At 51.3% G+C, this 19564-nt stretch overlaps 5 protein-coding genes across 5 annotated transcripts; 3 read left to right on the forward strand and 2 right to left on the reverse strand.

Annotated features, from left to right (window-relative positions):
• Positions 1-2411: 2411 nt before the first annotated feature.
• MAA_00699 (Cell wall galactomannoprotein) lies at positions 2412-2921 on the forward strand (the record flags this gene model as incomplete). Its single annotated transcript, XM_007818697.1, has 1 exon — positions 2412-2921. One exon carries the CDS (start codon positions 2412-2414, stop codon positions 2919-2921), a length of 510 nt encoding a protein of 169 aa, XP_007816888.1.
• Positions 2922-3849: 928 nt separating this feature from the next.
• Positions 3850-4704, forward strand: MAA_00698 (uncharacterized protein; the record flags this gene model as incomplete). Its single annotated transcript, XM_007818696.1, has 1 exon — positions 3850-4704. One exon carries the CDS (start codon positions 3850-3852, stop codon positions 4702-4704), a length of 855 nt encoding a protein of 284 aa, XP_007816887.1.
• A 713-nt stretch (positions 4705-5417) lies between these two features.
• On the reverse strand, positions 5418-6863 carry MAA_00697 (zinc finger domain-containing protein; the record flags this gene model as incomplete). The annotated part of the gene is made up of 2 exons (XM_007818695.1): positions 5418-6501; positions 6637-6863. 2 exons carry the CDS (start codon positions 6861-6863, stop codon positions 5418-5420), a joined length of 1311 nt encoding a protein of 436 aa, XP_007816886.1.
• An 8881-nt stretch (positions 6864-15744) lies between these two features.
• MAA_00696 (Peptidyl-prolyl cis-trans isomerase, cyclophilin-type) lies at positions 15745-16750 on the forward strand (the record flags this gene model as incomplete). Its single annotated transcript, XM_007818694.1, has 5 exons — positions 15745-15782; positions 15852-15877; positions 16037-16182; positions 16263-16400; positions 16550-16750. The coding sequence occupies 5 exons, from the start codon at positions 15745-15747 to the stop codon at positions 16748-16750; spliced, it is 549 nt and encodes a 182-aa protein (XP_007816885.1).
• A 418-nt stretch (positions 16751-17168) lies between these two features.
• Positions 17169-18509, reverse strand: MAA_00695 (uncharacterized protein; the record flags this gene model as incomplete). The annotated part of the gene is made up of 1 exon (XM_007818693.1): positions 17169-18509. One exon carries the CDS (start codon positions 18507-18509, stop codon positions 17169-17171), a length of 1341 nt encoding a protein of 446 aa, XP_007816884.1.
• Between the last annotated feature and the right edge of the window lie 1055 nt (positions 18510-19564).

The following is a 19564-nucleotide window of genomic DNA, read 5'->3' on the forward strand; positions in this document are numbered from 1 at the left end:
ATAGCAAACTGGGAATAGTTGCACGGTTCTGGCTTCAGGCTAAGGATAATGATGAAGCCTACCGGGGGTCGATCGTTGATTTATCAGGCATCGATTGCATGAATGCAACTCAGTACCCTCCCCGAAGTTTGAACAAAATGGCAGCTTTTTCTCAAGTAGGACTCAATTCTTCGCCAGCTATGGGGTACTCCGTAAACGGTCAGCATAGTGAGTTATATTACTCCGTACAAATGGACGAACACGTCTCTATTCCTATTTGGCCATATGCCTTCAAACTTTCCATAAATGACAGGCACGACTGTCTTGGAGTTGTACTGAAGTTTCGACCCTGGCCTATCCAGCCAGAGTGGTATTGACTCATCGGTCCCATCTCGTCTTCACATACCGAGACAGACAACCAAAAGCCGGCACAATGTGATGGAAATTGTGGCGAAGAATGGTATCAAGGTATTCAGGGGATCAAGCCGACAGAAGGCGAATAAGATTGATCTCAATTGAAACAAGATGTTACAATAAGCGGCAGGCGGCCCGCCAACTCCCCCGAATTTCAGAGACACGGACCGGCATACAGCCAATACTCTGAGATAGTGGCTTTTCATTCTGCTAGTCACGGCTACAAGGACACTCGGCAGAGACAGTGTCTCATAAACTTCTCCATAAGCCGTGTACCCGTTGGCAACCAAGTGGATTCCTTTTCCACTTGATATTTTTTAACTTAAGGATGAGGGCCGGATAGCCGTTCAAGGCGGCGGGCTAGGGTGCTTAGAGTGCCTTTGCTAGACGAGTATTTTGCTGGGAATTACGGAGTGAGGAATCAATTATGGATTGATAGTTCACTCGCATGTGGAAACGCTCATCCCCCAAAGCCTATAGTGAGTTTTCCAAGGGGTTGTATTGTAAATTTGTAATGATAAGATGTCAGTTTGACCTTGAACCTGGATGCCAACGGCTAACGCAATATTATAGACTGTACATAGTATACTAGAATCCTAGCTCTCGGTGCTCCGTGGAGACGTTGTTATATCCTTATCGAGCCTTCCATAGCTGGAGTGAAACATGCATGTGTATTGGAGCAATGCAACCTAGACGGTGAGTCGCGATCCCATGATTTCTCACGTTAATAATACGCATGTTCTATGCCGAGCTTCCTACTAGTATGCATTTCCAAGTCCCGACGGCAAGAGTGCTGCCTACTCCGTATTGTAATGCGGTATCGGCTTGACGACATTGCCCAATTGGCCGCACTTATCTGACCGGCGAGAATCCAGCCCGAGACAAGGGTGGTATTTAGGCAAAAACAAAGCCTCATGTGATACTCCTCAAATTATGTCGTCTTGGCTCAATGTGGATAAGCCAAACCGCCCCGTGGCGTGATTATCCCGCGGCTCATTGTCAAGTAATACATGAAGATAGGGAATATAGACTACAGAATATACTTGACGTATTTGGATACGCTAAACTGTTAGTTCAAGGAAAGTCCATAGCTTTTTACTATAAAGTTTGCGTAACTAATACTAACTTGCAAGTCTATGTCTGATACTGCTAGATATCAATATTTCAACTTGATAACATGGTTGAATCAAGACAGATTATTTTCCAGAGGGCCGAGACTCCGAGACAAAATTGAGCGTCTCAGCCTTTTCTGCAACGAACAGGCCATGTGAGAGTGGCTTGGGAAGCGGCAAACAAAGAAATGGACTGCTGTGATGGCAGCGGTTCATTTGACTCACTCTCTTGCATGGCTTTGACCGGCTTTCTCATCTGGCAAAGCACTCCAAGTCAGAGAACAGATACTCTGGGTAGCAACGGCTAAACCAACGTAAAGTGAGGAGCAGCAGCTAGTCCGTCATTGAGCCAAAACAACGAGCAGTGCCTTCCTTAGAGGTTCAAGCTGGCTGCACGCATCGTATTTTACGTATATCTAACTGTGCGACTAGTGGTTCTAACTAATACGTTAACGCTCAATCAACGGAGGAGTCCAAATAAGCATCACGATTTCGTCCCCTCCATCATGTCGTGTCACTTCATGTGTTGTACGTCTCGCGTTACCAGCACCTCTTGTACCGAACGGCCTAGAACAGAATATGCCGACACATTTATAGGCTAACAGAGCCCATTGCCAACCACGTACGTCCTGTGGTGGCTTGTTTTCCCGCCCAGCATGCGGTGTCTGAAACAAACAGCAAGTAAGACAGTCATGCGACGGCGTCCATGCGAGGCACTATGGGCACATATGACAAGGAGATCATCAAGTTCAGCTCTGTGTACTCAACCAGAACTTGGGGGTAATTTCAGAAATATAAAAGAGCTCAAACTTCCCGTACATATGAGTCTTTATCCAGTCTTTCTATAACACAACTATACACTCGTACCAAAACACATACAACACGCACCAACTCCATTTCCGCAATATGCAGCTCAAGCTACTATGCCTCGTCACTCTCGCGGCTTCCGTCTTCGCGGCTGACCGTTTGGCAGCTTCTCTGGATATCATTACCCACGATTACGACAAGCTCAATCAAGGCATTACAGCTTGGCCAGGTGATTATGAGAGTTGCGTACCCCTCGTCTCCGAGGCGGATGCCATTACCAAAGCACTTACTACTGTTAAACCCCCCGTCACGATCAGCCCCCCCGACGCCGCTACAGTCAAAGAGAGACAGCAAGCAGCTCAAGCTCTTTGTAAGAGCATAGATACATATCTCGAAATCGCTATTGAAGTCAAGCACAAAGTTGACATGTCTCAACCATCTGTCAAGCCAATGGTCGTTGCTGCGATAGAGAGCCTTAAGGCCGGCTTTTTGGCATTAAGCACGGCATGTCTCCCCGTGATGACGGATACCCAGAGTCAAAATGCTTTTGGCCGGATCAACGAGGACATGCAGATTGTTCTAGAGCTTTATTCTTCCAAGGTTGGCTAGAGATGGCTGGAATTTTGGCTCTGATCAGGCATCCGAATGGATAGCTACAGCCAACACGAGTTGGGGAATCACGAGGGTAGCTAGTTGTGAGCCGAATTGAACAATGGAGGTCGGTACTTGATTGAGGATATGTTCACGTGGTTATGAAGCTGTGAGCTCGTTGGATTGGTATGAAGGCTTTTAAAACCTTGATGTTGACACTCGTGCAGCTTAGATTGAAACTAGAGATGCCAGCTGTTATAAAACCGGGATCACGATGCTTTGCACCGCCGCTCAGTGAGCTCACTTACGGCTCCAACTGATTTGCCCTGAGTTCTCTATTCGTGTACGGCCCGCGTTTGGACGATGCCTGCAGGTTTGTTGGTTGGGCGTAGGTATTGGCAGACCTTGGCCTTCCGGCCGCAATAAGATTGATCATATGCAGGTCGATATTTCACTTGGTCACTTACATTCACAGCTGTCAACCGCACATGACCATTTTTCCTGCTTATTCATCATGGATCCCATACTGTATTCACGCTTGACGGCGTTAATGTCACTTAAAATCTCACTTGACTGATTGGCCCACTGTGCTTGGAATACGCGACGAAAACAAAGCTCGCGATTGTAGGCATTGTTAACTGGTCGCTCGGTGCGACTATGCTTCTCGGCGTGGGATATGGACACCTTCCTCTTAAGTAACCACCACAGGGCTCATGACAAAATATAAAGTCAGGTCTGGTAGCTCATTTATGTTACTCACTTAAAGTATATAGTTTCCCCAGCGCCTTCACTTACGGAATACTCGCGGCTTATAATAGGCCCTGGGGATCCACAGACCCACAACTCTATTCAGCAACCTCAACCTCATACAACCTCCACTTACAACTTACAACTCCATCACCACCGAACCTACATCTCCCACAACTCAAACCTCCTGCCCATAAAAATGCCCTCCATAGGCCCCCAACTACCTACCTCACCACCCAAGCGCAAACGGTCCTCCTCACCACCCAAGCACACCTCATTGCCACCCGCAAAACAAGCCCGCGCCAGCAACAACGCCGACGAGATCGACCTCTCCGACTCCAACTCCGACTCGTCCTTCGGCCCCCCCGCGCCGCCATCAACAACCACAGCCCCAATCAAGCCCTGCCCTCCCGCAAAACCAGACTCGACCTCCCTCCCCGCAGACTCAGACTCCTCCGACTCAGACTCCTACGGCCCAAGCCTCCCAACAGCAACCTCCAAACGGCCAACCATCGGCCCCAGCCTGCCGGCAACAGACCCAGCCCCCCAAAGAGACACATGGATGCTCGCGCCCCCCTCCTCAAGTGGCTACACGGAGCGCGACCCGACGCGCATGCGCAACCGCAAATTCACATCCAAGCCAGCAACCACATCCTCGGCCCCGTCATCAATATGGACAGAGACGCCAGAGGAGAAGCTCAAGCGCCAAAGAGACGCGCTGCTAGGCCGCACAACGGAAGCAAGCGCCGACGGAGGCAGTGCCTCCCAGCGCACCAAGCACCAGGAGGAGCGTGACCGCAAAATCGCCGCGACGATAGATGCCCACCGCGGCAAGAGCCTGTACGACGAGCACTCGCGCAAAAGAAGGGATGACGGCGCCAAGAACGGCCGAGCGGCCCACGACGACGACGACGACGACGACCCCAGCAAGAGGGCGTTTGATCGGGAAAAGGACATGGCTGTCGGGGGCAAGATAGGCGAGAAGGCGAGGAGGGAGTTGATAAACAAGAGTGCCAATTTCGGGGGCAGGTTTCAAAAGGGTTCCTTTTTATGATATTCAGCTGTATTTATACAAATGGGTTACAGGACCGACGACACGACGTGCTGGATACCATTCGACGAGTTACATGAGCCGGGAACAAATGTACACTGGGTCAGTGGCGGAAACTGCCAGAATAGCCAATCCTGGGGGATTGATGAGTACTTCACCCAAGATACATTACAGACCCAAAAAAAAAAGTATACTCTAACATTTACTGCTATTGACCATGTACAGCCACCAAATATGCCATATATAACCGACCAACTCCGCCGCTCCAATAAACAATTAAATAAAGAGTCCATGTGATCCCAGCGCCGTCATGCAACAAGATACGGCCATCTCTCTCAACCAGTCGAGACATTCCACCATCGTTCATCTCAACGAAAAATACTGCGTCGCATCATTGGAGGCTCGTCCATGAAATTCTTCCCAAACTCCCCCTCGCGTAGCTAACAAAGCTAGTAGTCAGTTTCCCGGAAGAGGCTACAAAAGAAAACCGTATACACAGTTAGGAACAGGTCGCCGCGGCTTGCGTAGTACGGTACGCAGTATTGTGGAACCATACGAAATACCAAACAACATTGCTTTGAAAGCCGTAATTATCAATTTGTCCCAAGGGGCGCCAAATGTGATATATGTGTAATCGGGGTGGCCAATTTTTCCTAATCGTGTGGGCACGAAATGCTCCATGTTAGTAAACCCAGTATGACACCCAGTCCGCATCACTAGCTAGCAGCTTGACGAGTGCCAGATTCTAGTTGTGCCGGTGTTACATTTGCGGTGGTCGCGGGAGATGTCGCAGACTGCTGATTCCTTTGCCGACCAAATGGCAAGGCCGAGCGGATGGATGATAATATGCCGCCACGATTAGATTCGGCAGGCGTTGTGGTGGTTGTGCCGCGCTCCTGCGGGCTCGATTGTGTCCGGGATGATCTGCCCCGTGATCTGCCGTCACGGCCGCCACGCATAAAAGAAGTGTCTCGAGATGATCCAGTACTGCTGCGGAACCAAGCCGACCGCAGACCGCTTGGCAGGTTGAGGCGGGTGTTGTTTCGAGGATCTAGGCCATTGCCATTGTTGGCACTGGCATCGCCTTCCTGATTGGGGCGAGGCTTCGGCGTGTAATAATCAGCCTTGCAAAGAGGACAGCAGGCTCGCCTGCTGGTCAGCCAAGGATCGACACAAACAGCATGGAAAGCGTGGCCACAGGTAAGCCCTCTGACGTCGTCATCGTCTTCCAGAGTATCAATACAAATAGCACATGAATCACCAGGCGCCGTCAGACATTCAGGCGGTAAGGCAGCGTCAATGTGCTCGTCATCATCTTCTTCAGTAGACATTCTACGAAGCGGAACAGGCCCGTCTTCTTGTGCGCTGGAGGTCTGTGCCGTCTCGCCAGCCTGTTCTGACTCGGGCTTGGCCTTCTTCTCGTCGTCTCGCTTGTTCACGTCGGCGGCTGTAGCAAATTCGGACTCATCAATAGTATGGGCTTCAGTCGAGACGTGGCTTTTAACAATTGCGACATCGGGGAGAACACCGTCGGCATCACGGATACTATTTGCTCGGCTTGGCGGGACAGAGACACCTCCGGCAGTCGGCAAACCCTCCCTGGCCCGTTCTGATACCCAGGTTTTGTACTTCATCATGGGGAATTTTTCGTTTACTTCGTCCATAGTCATCAGTTTCTTCTCGCGACGTCTGCGCGGCCGGTGGACGGTCTCGAGAGTGATGGGTTCTCCCTCTTCGTTGGTCACTCTGGCTCGGTTGCGAGCGTTGTATCGGAAGCAATACTTGACACCAACGATGATCCTGAGGTAATGTAAGCACAGGCCATCTTGTAAGACGCTCCAGCGTTACCCAGACAGAGTGTAAATTGGTAACAAGGAAACAAAAAAAAAAAGACAGATATTGTACGCCATTTCGCCAGCTCCGGAAACTTCTTACCAAAGATTTGTAAAGACCACACCAAAGCCAAGGGCAACGAAGAAGAGGAGGGGAGAACTAGATCCTCCATTACCTGAATTGTCGTTCTTGGCAGGCGAAGTGGTAGCTGGAGGGGTAACGCTAGACGTTGGTGATTCGGTCGGTGACGGTGTTGCGGTTGGCACATCCGACACTTGTCTTGCAACGAGAAGCGCAGCCTCGCCCAGTATCTGGTCGATGACAGCCATGGTGACGATTGAGCGGAGAGTCGGCCGAGGGCAATCTCGAACGTCTGCGCAAAGGGACGGGATTCTAGTGCGGCATGGAGTATATAAGCCGACAAACAAGGCCAACCGAGGGGTTTCCTTCAAGGCACCCCAGGTCCTATTTCCGGCGGTTGCAAGAAGCGGGCGAATCCCAAAGTTTAGTACGGCGTCTGCGGCGTACACCAGACGAGAGGAGAAACGGCACCTGGTAGTGCGGCCAGGAGAGACGGGGTCCAGTCGCCCGCTCTACGAGTGAGGGAAAACGAGGGATCAATCAATCGCACGGCAGGCGAGGTGAGGGACGGCAAGCATCCAACGGTTTAACGTCGCGACGTTGCGGATGCAGACGTGCAACGGCGATGGTTGATGGGGCGTATGAGAGAGTGAAAAGAGAGGCTTTGGAGTTTCAATGTCGGGACTGAGCCGGGAGTGCAAGTGGGTATATGGGCAAAGACAGGAGGAGAGGCGAAGCGGAGGCAAAAGCCAAGGGCTGGCACACCCTGCGTCCAGGCAGTTGGCAGGCTGGGGGAGGCCCCAATGTCAACTGGTGCAGCGCGGTAGCGCGGGTACTCGGACCAGTAGGCCGTAGTCGCCTGTTGCAAAAACGGCTTCGGGCGAGTCAGCCGGTGTGTGTCTCTGCGACGGAACATCGATTGAGCCGCGCCAGCCAGTCCGGTCTCTTCCAACCAGACACGTTCAGTTTGCGTATCCAACTAATATACTCCGTATGGCCTGCGGTATACGACAGTGTGCGGGTCGGGCGTGAGGGATATGAGGGATCAATGACGGCCTCGGATGGGGTTCACCGGCCAGCACTGAACCTAGCTGGCCCAGTCTCAACGTCTCAAAATTAAACCGGACTTGCAAGTGATGTTGCAGGGGGCCGCCGGCCGGCTGGACTGGGCTCAAGTGCATGTGCACTGCGGCGCTGCACATGTGCTGCGTCTGGGGCACCATCTGGGGCACAGAGAGTGGACGGGTCGACACACTGTGATGGCACTGTGGCCCCGGGGGTACCGCACCTCCAAGATGAGGCACGCCAGTCCACGGCAGGTACATTCGCACGCTGGGCCGGGTACATGACTGAAACAACCCCTCACGCCTGGGCCGTCGGCTGCCGCCCTCTCTTCTGTGAAAGAAGGCAAGTACCGCCCGTTCCAAAGACATGTATCACCCTCGTGGGTCCTGGGAGAAGGTCTAGTACGTATAAATACTCCGCACTCGAGTTGTGAGTACGGGGTGATTGGCATGCACCTCCGGTCCGGTTGGGTACAGCCAGTGACAGGGAGCGTCCTGGCAGCCGGCACGTTTGATTGGCCGCTGCGACTCGCGCACCTCATGTGCACCCTTGAGCGCTCGTCTATCACCTCATCCCTTGTCTTGGAGGGGGGCAAAGGCAAGCTGCATGCATGAGCCCAGCTGTGCTGGTATTTGGCGTATTACGAAAATATCAATGTTTCAACTGTCAAGTCTCGAGGTGGTGCGTTATTCAGTAAGCCGGACTGCATCTGGCCGGCTTATAAGGACGGACGTGAATCACCGTTCCAAGACGGGGAATAACGAATGTCACTGGTATTCCAGAATCATTCCGGTCGGTCGACGAGGCCTTCGAGACGGCTTGGCACTAGCCTCACGATATACTAATAGAGGCGAGGTGTTGGTGTTCTGCACGAACGTTGAAGGCGCCGACGGGGTTTCACATAGTACTATGCGAGCAGCTGGCAAGCAATTTACCTCATGATGTAATGACTGCACGCGGAGATCCCCTGCGTCTATCGAAACATACTTGAGGCGGCTATCTTCACACGAGGACAGAGTGGTGAAACGAAGCCGCGTTCCGCTCCAAGGCCAGCGAGTTGCCTCCATCATCAGATTCATCACACTTGAGCCTGACGTAACATCTGGGGTATCAATCCAAGTACCCACGTACCTGCTCAAGCGTGTGGAGGCACTCTACGGAGTAGCATCGTCAGATTTCGTCAGCGTCCGAGAGCAGACCCATGACTCGGACTGGCCACCAGATTGCCCTCCTCCGACGGCTATTACCAACGATACGTCAATGCATCAATTCTGCCATTGTCCATGCACATCGTGAAAGGCAGACCTTCTCTCAACTTGCTTGGCCACTTGGGTACACCAAGTCAATTAATTCACTTACAATCTCTAACCCCCAAGTTACCCTTTCCCAAACGAGTACCGAGTAAGTGGCTAGTCCACTTAGTTGCCAACGGGTAACTACTAGTAGTTCGTTCTTGCCAAAATGATGTCGCCGCCTGCACCGTCTTGCCGCCATCGCACCACGGCAAATGGGCGCCAGAGTCAATTGACGCATCCGCCTTTCCGAAGTAGCCGTGATCTTTGCCTTGTCCTTATCTTAACCACTTGAGTTTGTATCGTCATAGACTCCAAGGGAGCCATTTTCGTCAATTGTCCCGTCCTTTTTATTGTCTATTTTTTTCTAATTCAACCTTGTCGTCAAATTCTAATCAACTCTTGTTACATCGCAATCGGCCACGGCAAACTCAAATTTTCTGCCCCAACCGTCTGATCTTCCCGAGGTCCCTGTTTTCCCCCTTCAAGCTTCGCAATGCCTAACACCTCAACTCCGGGCAGGCCGAATTCTGGAAAAAGTGGCTGGATCTCACGCCAGGGCGGCTCAAAACGCTAGGGCTTTTCTCACTGGCTGTGGCCCTGTGGTTGACGAGCCTGTTGTGTTTTCCCGCGGTCCCTGCTTTTAGGACAAAACTTTGAGCTACTTGCCGTTTAGGTGAGACATGGTCTACAACACAGCTTGTCTTCTCACGAGCGGAACGGCTGAGGTGAAGCTGAGAGCAGTGCGCGTTCCAGTGCAATGGGCTGGGGGTTCGGTTGTTTCCAGATGCTGTCATGTCCGCCACAATATCGAATGGGCACATGCTCCTGGTGTCGGGAACCCACAAGACGCACTGCATCGCATCGCATCGCATCGCAATCTGCATCCTGTCTTTGAGGCCGGCCCGCCCGCCCGCGAGCCATAGATCAAATGCTCCAACTGTTTGCCTGTTCCGCTGTCCGCGTTGTACATACTAGAACGATGAGCTTGAACCACATCGCTATCCGCCACTACTGCAGCTGGGCTTTGACCTGTCTCAGAATCTCACGAGTGTCACAGCTCGGCCCTCGACCCTTGTCACTTGAGAAGGAAGCGAACAGCTGGAGCAAGGTTTCGGACGCAAGCGCACAAACAGGAACACGGTTGTGTGCTGGTCGTCGTGGCTTCAAATTTGTGGACCTCGCTCATCAGGGACACTCGATTACAACGTTTTGGCTGCATCGTGGCCCTGACGCTTGCATAATAGTGGATGCCAACTCGCCTTGTGAGCGTGGCTTAGCCAACATTCGTTCACTTCAGGCTCGCTCGAATTCAGCAAACAAGTCGAGTTGAAGACTGCTTCTACACACCCCACAGTGTCTTTCCTCAAGCCGCCTACTGTCCCGAGCATCGATATCGAAGTGGCCATTTATCATGTCCCCGTCGCCCCGTTCGAGTTCGGCGGTTGGCCATGCGGCTGAGCACATCTGACAATCAAATGACGACGACGGGCTATGCACAGGCTAGTTGGCTCAATAGCCTGATGTGGGATTAAATATTCCAAATGTCCATTCGAAACGGCAAGCGCTGTTCCAAATGTCCCGCGACAGTGTAATTCAACGCGCTCCGACTGACGACTTCCCAGTCCAAAGTCTCAGACTCAATGCCAGTTTGTTTGTGGCGCTGCCGCAGCCGCCGGAGTTGCCCCGATGAAAGCTTCCATGGACATTGTACGAGCAGGAAAGGCAGAGAAGTTAATTAAACATTTCGACTATTTGCCGTTGTGCAAACTGACTGGCTCGACAACTGTTGTGTGACGACGTTTTTTTGCATGCCGGGATACCGATTGACACGGACACATGTTCCGTACAGATTACTACCTTTTGGCAACCGGGTTCGGAACCGGGTGTGGGATGTCTGGTTCATCTTTCGAGGGCGACAAAAGTGGCAGTCGTATACAAGGCCCAGCTGACTGTGTATCAAGCGAATGCGGATTGTGCCCAGCCGCATGTATAAGCCGCGAGACCAAAGGTTGTGCTGTGGTACAAAGGTAAGATCAAGACATAAAGTCGACAAGTCAAGGCGTACAACTGCGAAACGCCTTAGAATTGAGCCGCAGAGGTGTCAACCAATACACACCGATGCCCGAATTCCAGTCATCAGAGCCTTGTATCGAGCGCATCGGACATTGGACATTTGCGTATTCAGCCTTTGACACACAAGCTCAAGCATAGCCTCCCCGAGCACGGCATGAGCGCACACCAAGTTCTCAACCCTCTCAAGCTTCATTATCAATTCATCACCATTCGTGGTATGGCACATCAAAGCCCGCCTTACCCAACCAGTTGCTTCGTCCCCGCTTCTTCCCATCACATCCCCTCATGGCTGTGTAGAAACCTTGATTCTACCTACACGACTCCTCACCATCTGACCGTTTCCAATCTTGGCATTTGCGCCAGCTACTTGGCATCTATCTACCAAGGTAGATGTCTATTCAAGTCGCAAAACCATCCACTGCACAGCCCTGTCCAACAAAAGCCCTCACTGTACGGAGTAGAAAACAGTCGTATCATTGTCATCAGGAACCTGCGCCTCAGCCACACTTGTTCCAAGCTTTGCCGTGTAAGCCGTGGAAACAGCAGACAATGAGTAACAGCCTTGTTTCTTTTCGCAAACCACCAAGGGCATGGAATATGAAGAATCTTTCTCTGAACCCCGAAACGGATAGACTTTGGCCGAGACGCGTCATGGCGTTTCAAGCAAACGCACCTCTTATCAATTTTACTACGCCGTGCGACTTATACCATTGCTAAACCCATCCGTTTGATGTGCCGCCAAGTGCCGAGGGTCATCAGCGCCCTCGCGTCCTGCTCAAATAGACTTTTATCTGTAATTTGTCCTCGGCAGAATCGGCAGTGCACTCTGAGGGCTCGCTCACAAAATGTATAACGCCACCCTTGCCATCTCACGACACCACATGCAGCCATACCAAAGCCATACTCCACGTGACTGGCGCTGCGGAACACCAGGAAGGTAACACAGCCGTTTTGGATAGTGGCTGGGGTGATGAACGGTGATTGAACCTGTTGTTCATGTTGATTGAGTTTACGGCATGGCCAATCCGGGTAGCGAGGTGGGAATTGCTCTTTATGCTGGTGTACCAGTGCAACATGGATTTTGTAAACATGACCTCTCCGCTACATTTGAAACAATAGAATGGATGAAGTTCGCTATCGAGTGCTTTGGGGGGCAAGTTCAACTGTAAACATGGGCATAGTCTTGGGGGCATGAGTTGCTGTTAATTTGGGAATGGGTTATATGTGTAGGGTGATCCAGATGCCTCGCTACTTGTAGGTCCAATTGAACCTCTTAAGACTCATGCTTGTCTTGGATGGAATGTAGCAACTAAGCTTCTGGCACTCATTTGCAATCACCTCTCGTTCGTAGAAATGGTGGGTGGTGAAGCTTAGTTATATGTGTCGATTGAGTCTGCTTATAGATCCCTTCGTCGAAGACTCAAACCTCCCTAGAGAGTATAGAGCAACTCAGCATCTGACTTGGTTTCCATAACCTCTTCACAGAGATGGCAATGCAGCTTTCAAGTCTTGCTACTTGCCAGATTCAGTCAGCCTCACTGCCTGCTCGGGTCGGTGCCGAGCATGGGATTAATCAGGGCTGCGATATGAATGTAGTGGACAACATCCTGTACAATAAGCTGATGACGCGGGATGTTGGGATGGATGCCTTGTTGCTGATATGATCAAGTTGAACCCGCTCAACACTCAATCCCGACCCCATTAATCGAGAGACTGCCATACCAAGGACAATGATGCTACTATTCTATCGTGGTCATTGTACGTAGGCATTGTTTATCAGTGCAGTATCAGTTGTTCAACAGAGTCGTATGATGTATACTTCCCCGGCTTCAAGTTTGAACAAGAGAAAGTTCGGCGTACGGCTATCCCTCGGCTCTAGCTTGGAGCCTTGACCCTTTGTTAATTTGAGGCATCTAATGCACAAATGTTGAGTTCATATCTGCCAGCCAACAGATTTATTCACAAGTCCTTCTACTCCAGGCTATGACTGCAAACTGATAGTCTCTGGCAGGATAACTCGGAAAATTGTCTCGCGGGGCCTCACAAATCCTCTTCTAGCCACAGCAGCATCACCTAGATGAGCAATTTCTTGGCTCGAAATGCACACACAACCAATCAGTGGCCCCTTGATCTTCTTCAACGCCAAAGTTGACCTATTTGTCAAGTCATAGTTGAGCCAGCAAGAGATATAAGCTGGATAGACCCCTATCTATCTAGTTCGTCTACCAAGGATTACTGTCTTCACAACTCTGGTTGAGTCGGAATCAACGAGGCAGTCATTTTAGAAGTTGCAAGAGAGCCGACTCACCGTCTGCCGGTACTCTTGGTCCCCATGATGGGAGTTCGGTTCCTGCAGAAACAGCCGGCTCGCTGGCCAAATAAATCCCCTGATCTGAAGCAGGTTAGGCATAAGCAAAGCTTCTCCTATACCTACAAGTTCTCGTGATGCCAGAAATAAAATACTCAGGCGGTGGGTTGAACGACATGACCACCCGGCTGTTCAACGCCTCGTTTTCCAAGGTTTAGCTGATAGGTATTGGCTTCAACTGTCTCCGAGCCTGCAGGGCCTTGGGGTAGCTCAGGGGTTTGCTCACACCAGCGGGTGACTTGGTCTAGTATTCAACCGGGCATAACTCCTGCAAGTCTAAGGCGACATATAGATGTCCCTGCAGAGTGGAACTGAATCGATTGAGCGAGTGTTATTGTCTTGCTGGTGCAAAGGAAGCAATGTGACACCGATAAGACGGGAGAGTTTTGTTCTTGGTGCTGCATCAGATGGGTCTTCTTCTCGTCTCGGGATCAAGGAGGATTCCCTCTTGCGATTCGGGCAGACAGAAACACTGCTTTGCAGACAAAATGGCCTGCTTTTGTGTGCAATAGTTTACCGGGAAAATACGAAACCATTCAATTACCTCCAGTCAGTCTCAGACAGTTGAGAGGACAGTTGCATGGCGCCACTCAGTCAGGATCACTTGAGCTTGAGGACTACCGGGGAACTTGGGAGAGGCGGAACTATTGGAGGGACAGAGAGATGTTTGGCATACAGCTTATAGGGAACGTGCAACGATATTGTAACTTTGGTGGGCGAGTTCAAAGATGTCTTGAGCAAGGGGCTTGGGTCAGGTTCAGACGCAGGAAACCACAAGAAGCCGTCCCTCGATCGCGGTTGGAAGCTCATGGATAGACAAATGTCCAAACGAGACTCAATAAGACCAATTTAGATAAGAATCTGGACAGAATTGTGAAAGGAAAAGGCTTTATCCAGGCACTTTATCCCTTGATTGACAAACCTCTTCAGGCAAGTGTCTGACAGGTCCCTCGATTGCAACTCCAGGTCTTGCTAACGTGGCACGTAATTCGGATATTTGATCTTGCCACTATCTTGAATTATCCTTTATGAAACAAATTTGTTTCCATTTCAATGTCCCACATGGTTGTGAGCTTTGGAAAAGCACTCGTCACTGCCACCCTGTCTAGGGATGTAAGTCGCAGTTTGCTATACAGAGGCAGCATCCTGTTCTTCTAGAAACCCATTACATTCTTTATGGAGCTATTTGAGAGTCTTTCAGGAGCGTGCAAGCTACGATTCTCAGAAAATTCAAAGATTTTAGCATCTTCATCCGACTCTTCAAGAAGACATGGGACGCTGACACGGGCAGACTCATGACGGGTTCCGTTCCCAACATGGTTGTCACTATTACTCTCACAGGCTTCAACGTCCTGACTGGCCACAACGTGTAGCAGGCCATTGTTGCTGCTTCGATTCTCCGGAGACGCAGCCGACTTTGGCTTGTGAGAGCAACTTCACCCGCACATGGTCTCTAGCCAGATGTGTCTCTCCAGGTCAGAGTATACGCCCTACATGGACCCTCATTTTACCTCGTAGGGCGCACGACATGTAGTCATGGCCGTCGAGTTGGAATCCTTCTTCGCCTCCACCCGTACAATCCCATACGGAGTAGCCAGAGCCGACTAAGAAATGCAAGACGCCACGCGAGCCTCGCACACTACCACTTCAAGAAACAATCCCTAGCTCCGATCGGGGCCAGAAGTAGCAAGGCCATTCTGACATGCTGTCATGGTATTGTCGAAAATGGCTTAAAGTTTCTTTGCCCCGCCGCCTCAGCGCTGCGAATGCGTATCGTTGCCGATAGATGTGCCCATCACTTGGAGCTAGACTGCTCCTGGACCTGGCTGTATCTTGTTCGGACGACATGGCTGACCAGCTGGAAACCACCACGTCCCATTCAGGCTGCGCTCAAGCCGGGCTATCATTTCTGACGATGTGCTCGATGGATGCATCGATGATGGGAGGCACCTTCTGAGAGAAGGGGGGGGTGTGGCCTTGTCATGAGCTCAACGCCACACAGGCGTAAGCAGACAGCGTACGTCTCGATACAACATTTTGCCAAGAACCTCGGAGATGTACAGTCGCAAAAAGTCCAGAGTGATTTGTAAACACTATTACTATACAAGATTGGTGGACCATCAAGTTGGCAGACAAAGTTGAACCAAGTGTGGGTTCTAGAAGATTATCTCCATGTCCGCAAAAGAACGGCCGGCGCTTCGACGCTAGTCCGCTTTAGTCCAACCTCAGAAACCCAGCGCCGCTTCACAAACGACATGGAGCCTCACCAGCGGTACTCACGCCTCACCAGTCACAGCATCTACTCGACAGGCAAAGCGGCCGACAGCCATGCCGCCGACACAGCTACCCGCCTCAGGGAACCCCCTGTAAGTGCTCCGGAAACCCTTCAGTCGCCGCGCGTAAAAGCCTCCTGAATCTGAACTGACCGCACCAAGGGTCTTCTTTGACATGACGCTGGGAGGTGAGTATCCCGGGATAAAGGGCCATCATTCTCCAAGATGAAATCCGAGAGCCGCCGTGCCATCTAGCGACACGCAAGTGAAGGCGCGGCACCTCACGCACATCCATCCTCCAACGCCGTTTGCCCACCAGACAGCCCATCATACTAAGCACCCGGCAGGCGAGCCCCTCGGCCGCATCACATTCGAGCTCTTCAAAGACGTGGTGCCCAAAACGGCCGAGAACTTTCGCCAGTTCTGCACCGGCGAGTCCAAAGACGCCCAGGGCAAACCCCAGGGCTACAAGGGCTCCAAATTCCACCGCATCGTATGTCTTTCTCTTCCCCTCCCTTTCTTTTTCTTTTTTTTTGAGACTCCTTCACACGAGCATACTGGCTAACTCGCCAGATCCCCAACTTCATGTGCCAAGGCGGCGATTTCCTCAAAGGCGACGGCACGGGATCAACATGTATATGGGGCCTAAAGGCATTCGAGGACGAGAACTTCAAGCTGCGCCATGACCAGCCTGGCCTCTTGTCCATGGCCGTACGTATACTTGCCCCTTTTCTTTTTCACCCAAATGCCTCTTGAAAAGAACATCCTCATGTCAGTGTCATATACGTGCTTGTTTTGATTTGATGTCGTCGGTTTTATCTTCTCGCACAATCATCCGTCTGACTCGCGCTGTGCCGCAGAACGCCGGCCCCAACTCCAACGGGTCCCAGTTCTTCATCACCACGGTGCCCACGCCGTTCCTCGACGGCAAACACGTCGTGTTTGGCAAGGTCGTCGATGGCATCGAGGTCGTCCGGAAGATGGAGCACACCAAGACGGGGTACAAGGGCAAGGACGTGCCGAACATGGACGTGGTGATTGCCCAGTGTGGAGAGATGTAAGAGTTGCTGGACTTGGGACTATAGGCGCTGTGTATCATCCATTGCAATGTGTGTGTCTTTTTTTGGGCAAAAGGTACTAGTTGAGCAAAGTCTACGTTTGGGCTCCGTTGCTGGGAAATAAGCATCTGGGATTCGTTTTACCATCATCTACGTCGGATGTACAACGTCAAGACGACGAGCAGGACACACATTTCTCAACCGAATGTATTTCAGATCGCATCCCTATCTATCGCTGACTGGGCCCAGCCCCGACACGTCTCCTCCATCTCCCCAACTTCGTGTTGTCAACGATATGTAAAAAAAAAAAAAAAAAAAAGGTACCAATATATACAAGCGAACTTGCAATGTACCACCCAGTCAATCTACCCATAACCTTGTATCCTTACCCAAGCCAAGATTTGTAGTGACCCCTTTAGGCTTAGAACCATCTGGCTCGGCGCCGGTCATACGGCGCTGCCGAGGACACTTGCTTAGCGGCAGACTGGTCTGGAGTGCCTGTCGGAGAGGCAGTGGTGAAAGGGGCTTCATCGGTTCCGTGATTCGTAAGCCTGAGCATCGATTGCTCCGGGGCCGGCTCAGATCGGCGGACCTTTTTGTAGCCACCACCGACAGTCTTGAAGACGGTGGTGATGAGCGTGGTAGGAGGCACAGTGACATATTGCGTGACGGTAGCAACGCCGCCAGCGTCGGAACTCGCAGCAGGTGAACTACCGGTCGGGGCGGGAGCAGAGGCGGGAGCAGAAGCAGGCGCAGAAGTGGGTGCAGAGCCCGTGCCGCTATTCTCAAGACCGTCAACATTGACCTGGAAGTTGTTGGCCATCTGGTCCTGGACACCCATGGAGTAAACATTCTGCTTAGACACCCACTCCTCCTTTCCGGCATCCTTGCCCGCAAACCCCTTTGGTTTCTCGACAATCTTGATATCAATCACACTACTGTAGCTCTCATTGCGGCGAATGGTATCCATGGTCCACCCATTGGGAACCTTGTCGCCGCGCATAAACGACCCGGCCCATGGAAAACGTCCATCCGCAGTCTTGTCCATGTTAATCTTGTCTGGGTTCAGGGCCGGCCAGTCCCAGTACCAGTAGATGGTGTAAAAGCTGCCGGGCTTCAAGTTGTCGGGAAGCTTCAAATCAGAGTGGCACAACAACTCCTGTGAGTTCTGGGCCCCGTTGTCTTTCCACTCGGCGACGCGCTGGTTCGTAATGTCCGCAGTGTTAGGCTGGAAGCACCGACCATCGTCGTAGTTTCTAGTTGCAAGAAGGACTCCTTTCTGATTACCACCAGTGCCATCCTTGTTCCAGAGGAGATGGACGTCAAACAGTTTCTCGTTTTCACTGGGCTCGCTGGTGCCGTAAAGGTAGATGGTGCCTCGGTTCTTAGGCTTGTTGGCCTGAGTCTGGGGCAAGGTAACATGCCCGTTTTCGAGGTGCAGGAGGGCGATATGGTCTCCGGGGGCGGCTTCAAGCACAGGCTGCTTGGGATTCTGTTCAAAGGGGTACTTGTTCAAGATTTCTTTACCGGTGTAAAATGCCGTTCCATTTTCAGGGAGTATCCACTGGGGGATTTTGTCGGTCCAGCCAGACGTAATACGAGGCTGGTATCCTCGTGGGTAGCCAATGTTTCCGACCATTGTACCATTGGGGGCAAGTACGTAGGCGTACTCGATCCATGAATGGGCAGATGTCAAGCAGGCGAGGGCCAGCAAGGAACCGAGACGGAACGGGTTGCCGCGAAGAGACTTGAGGCTTCTCATCGTGGTTGACGCGGCGGGACGTGGCGGGACGTAACGAGACGTAACGGGGTATATCCTGAATTTGGTGTCTTTCTATAAGTCTGGCGTGAGCCAAGATGTGTTTTCTTTCCAAGTAGATGCAACTCTAGATGCAAATGAGAGTCTGCCTGTCTGGGGCTAAACTGTTGAAATGCTCGCAAAGGTATATTTTCTCGCCGGGAGAAAATCGAGAATCGAAAATTTTCAAGAAACAGAGGTAGAATAGTCGACCAAAAAAACAAAATGTTATTTTCCTGGCGGTAAGAATCGAAAATGGTGTGGTATAAATCGATCAAAATGATGGGAGGTTGTCGAAAGTAATCAAGAGGTCCCGCGGCCGGCAAGAAGTACTTGAGCGCTCACGGTCATGGACGGCGTTGTTGATTGTGCGCTCTGAACACAGGATGAGGAAGACTTGAAGAAGAAAAAAAAGCAAGGGGCTAAACAAACAAGAAGAAGAATAAAGAACAAGACTCAGAGCTGGGTGTTTTTGTCAAAACATTGAAGTGAACAGCAGGCCGTTGACAGTTGGCAGATCCACCAGCCAGCTGGTGTGCCCGGTGTGTGCAAGGCCCAAGCAGCAATGTGAATAAACGGGAAACTTTGTCGTTGTATGGTCTATTGGGACTGACGAATGGTGCAGGTTTGTTTGTTGAATCAATGGTCGAGGAGAATGAGTAATTGCAATCGCTGTGCCTGAACTGGGCGGGAACACTGAATGAGAAGCCAAAGGCCAAACAAAGAGTCAAAGTGCAAAGCCGCAAGAAAATCCTCAGCCACCGGACCAGAACACAAGGAGACTAGGAGAAAGAAGAAGAAGAGCTCGGTGAGTTGGCCATTCACCATTGATGCGTACGGCTTGGGCTTTTTACCGAGCCATGGCGACTATTGTATACCAAGTCAAGCGGTGTTGGTTCACGACAGACAATGACCGGGGGAGCCATGGCCTGACCGGAGAGTCGGCAGGTCGGACAGCATCTTGGCACAGAACAAGAGAAAATAGACACAGGTTTCATGGGGAGAGAGGCTGTTTTCTG

The sequence above is a fragment of the Metarhizium robertsii genome (assembly GCF_000187425.2).
Source record: "Metarhizium robertsii ARSEF 23 chromosome Unknown MAA_Scf_7, whole genome shotgun sequence".
Taxonomy (NCBI): domain Eukaryota; kingdom Fungi; phylum Ascomycota; class Sordariomycetes; order Hypocreales; family Clavicipitaceae; genus Metarhizium; species Metarhizium robertsii.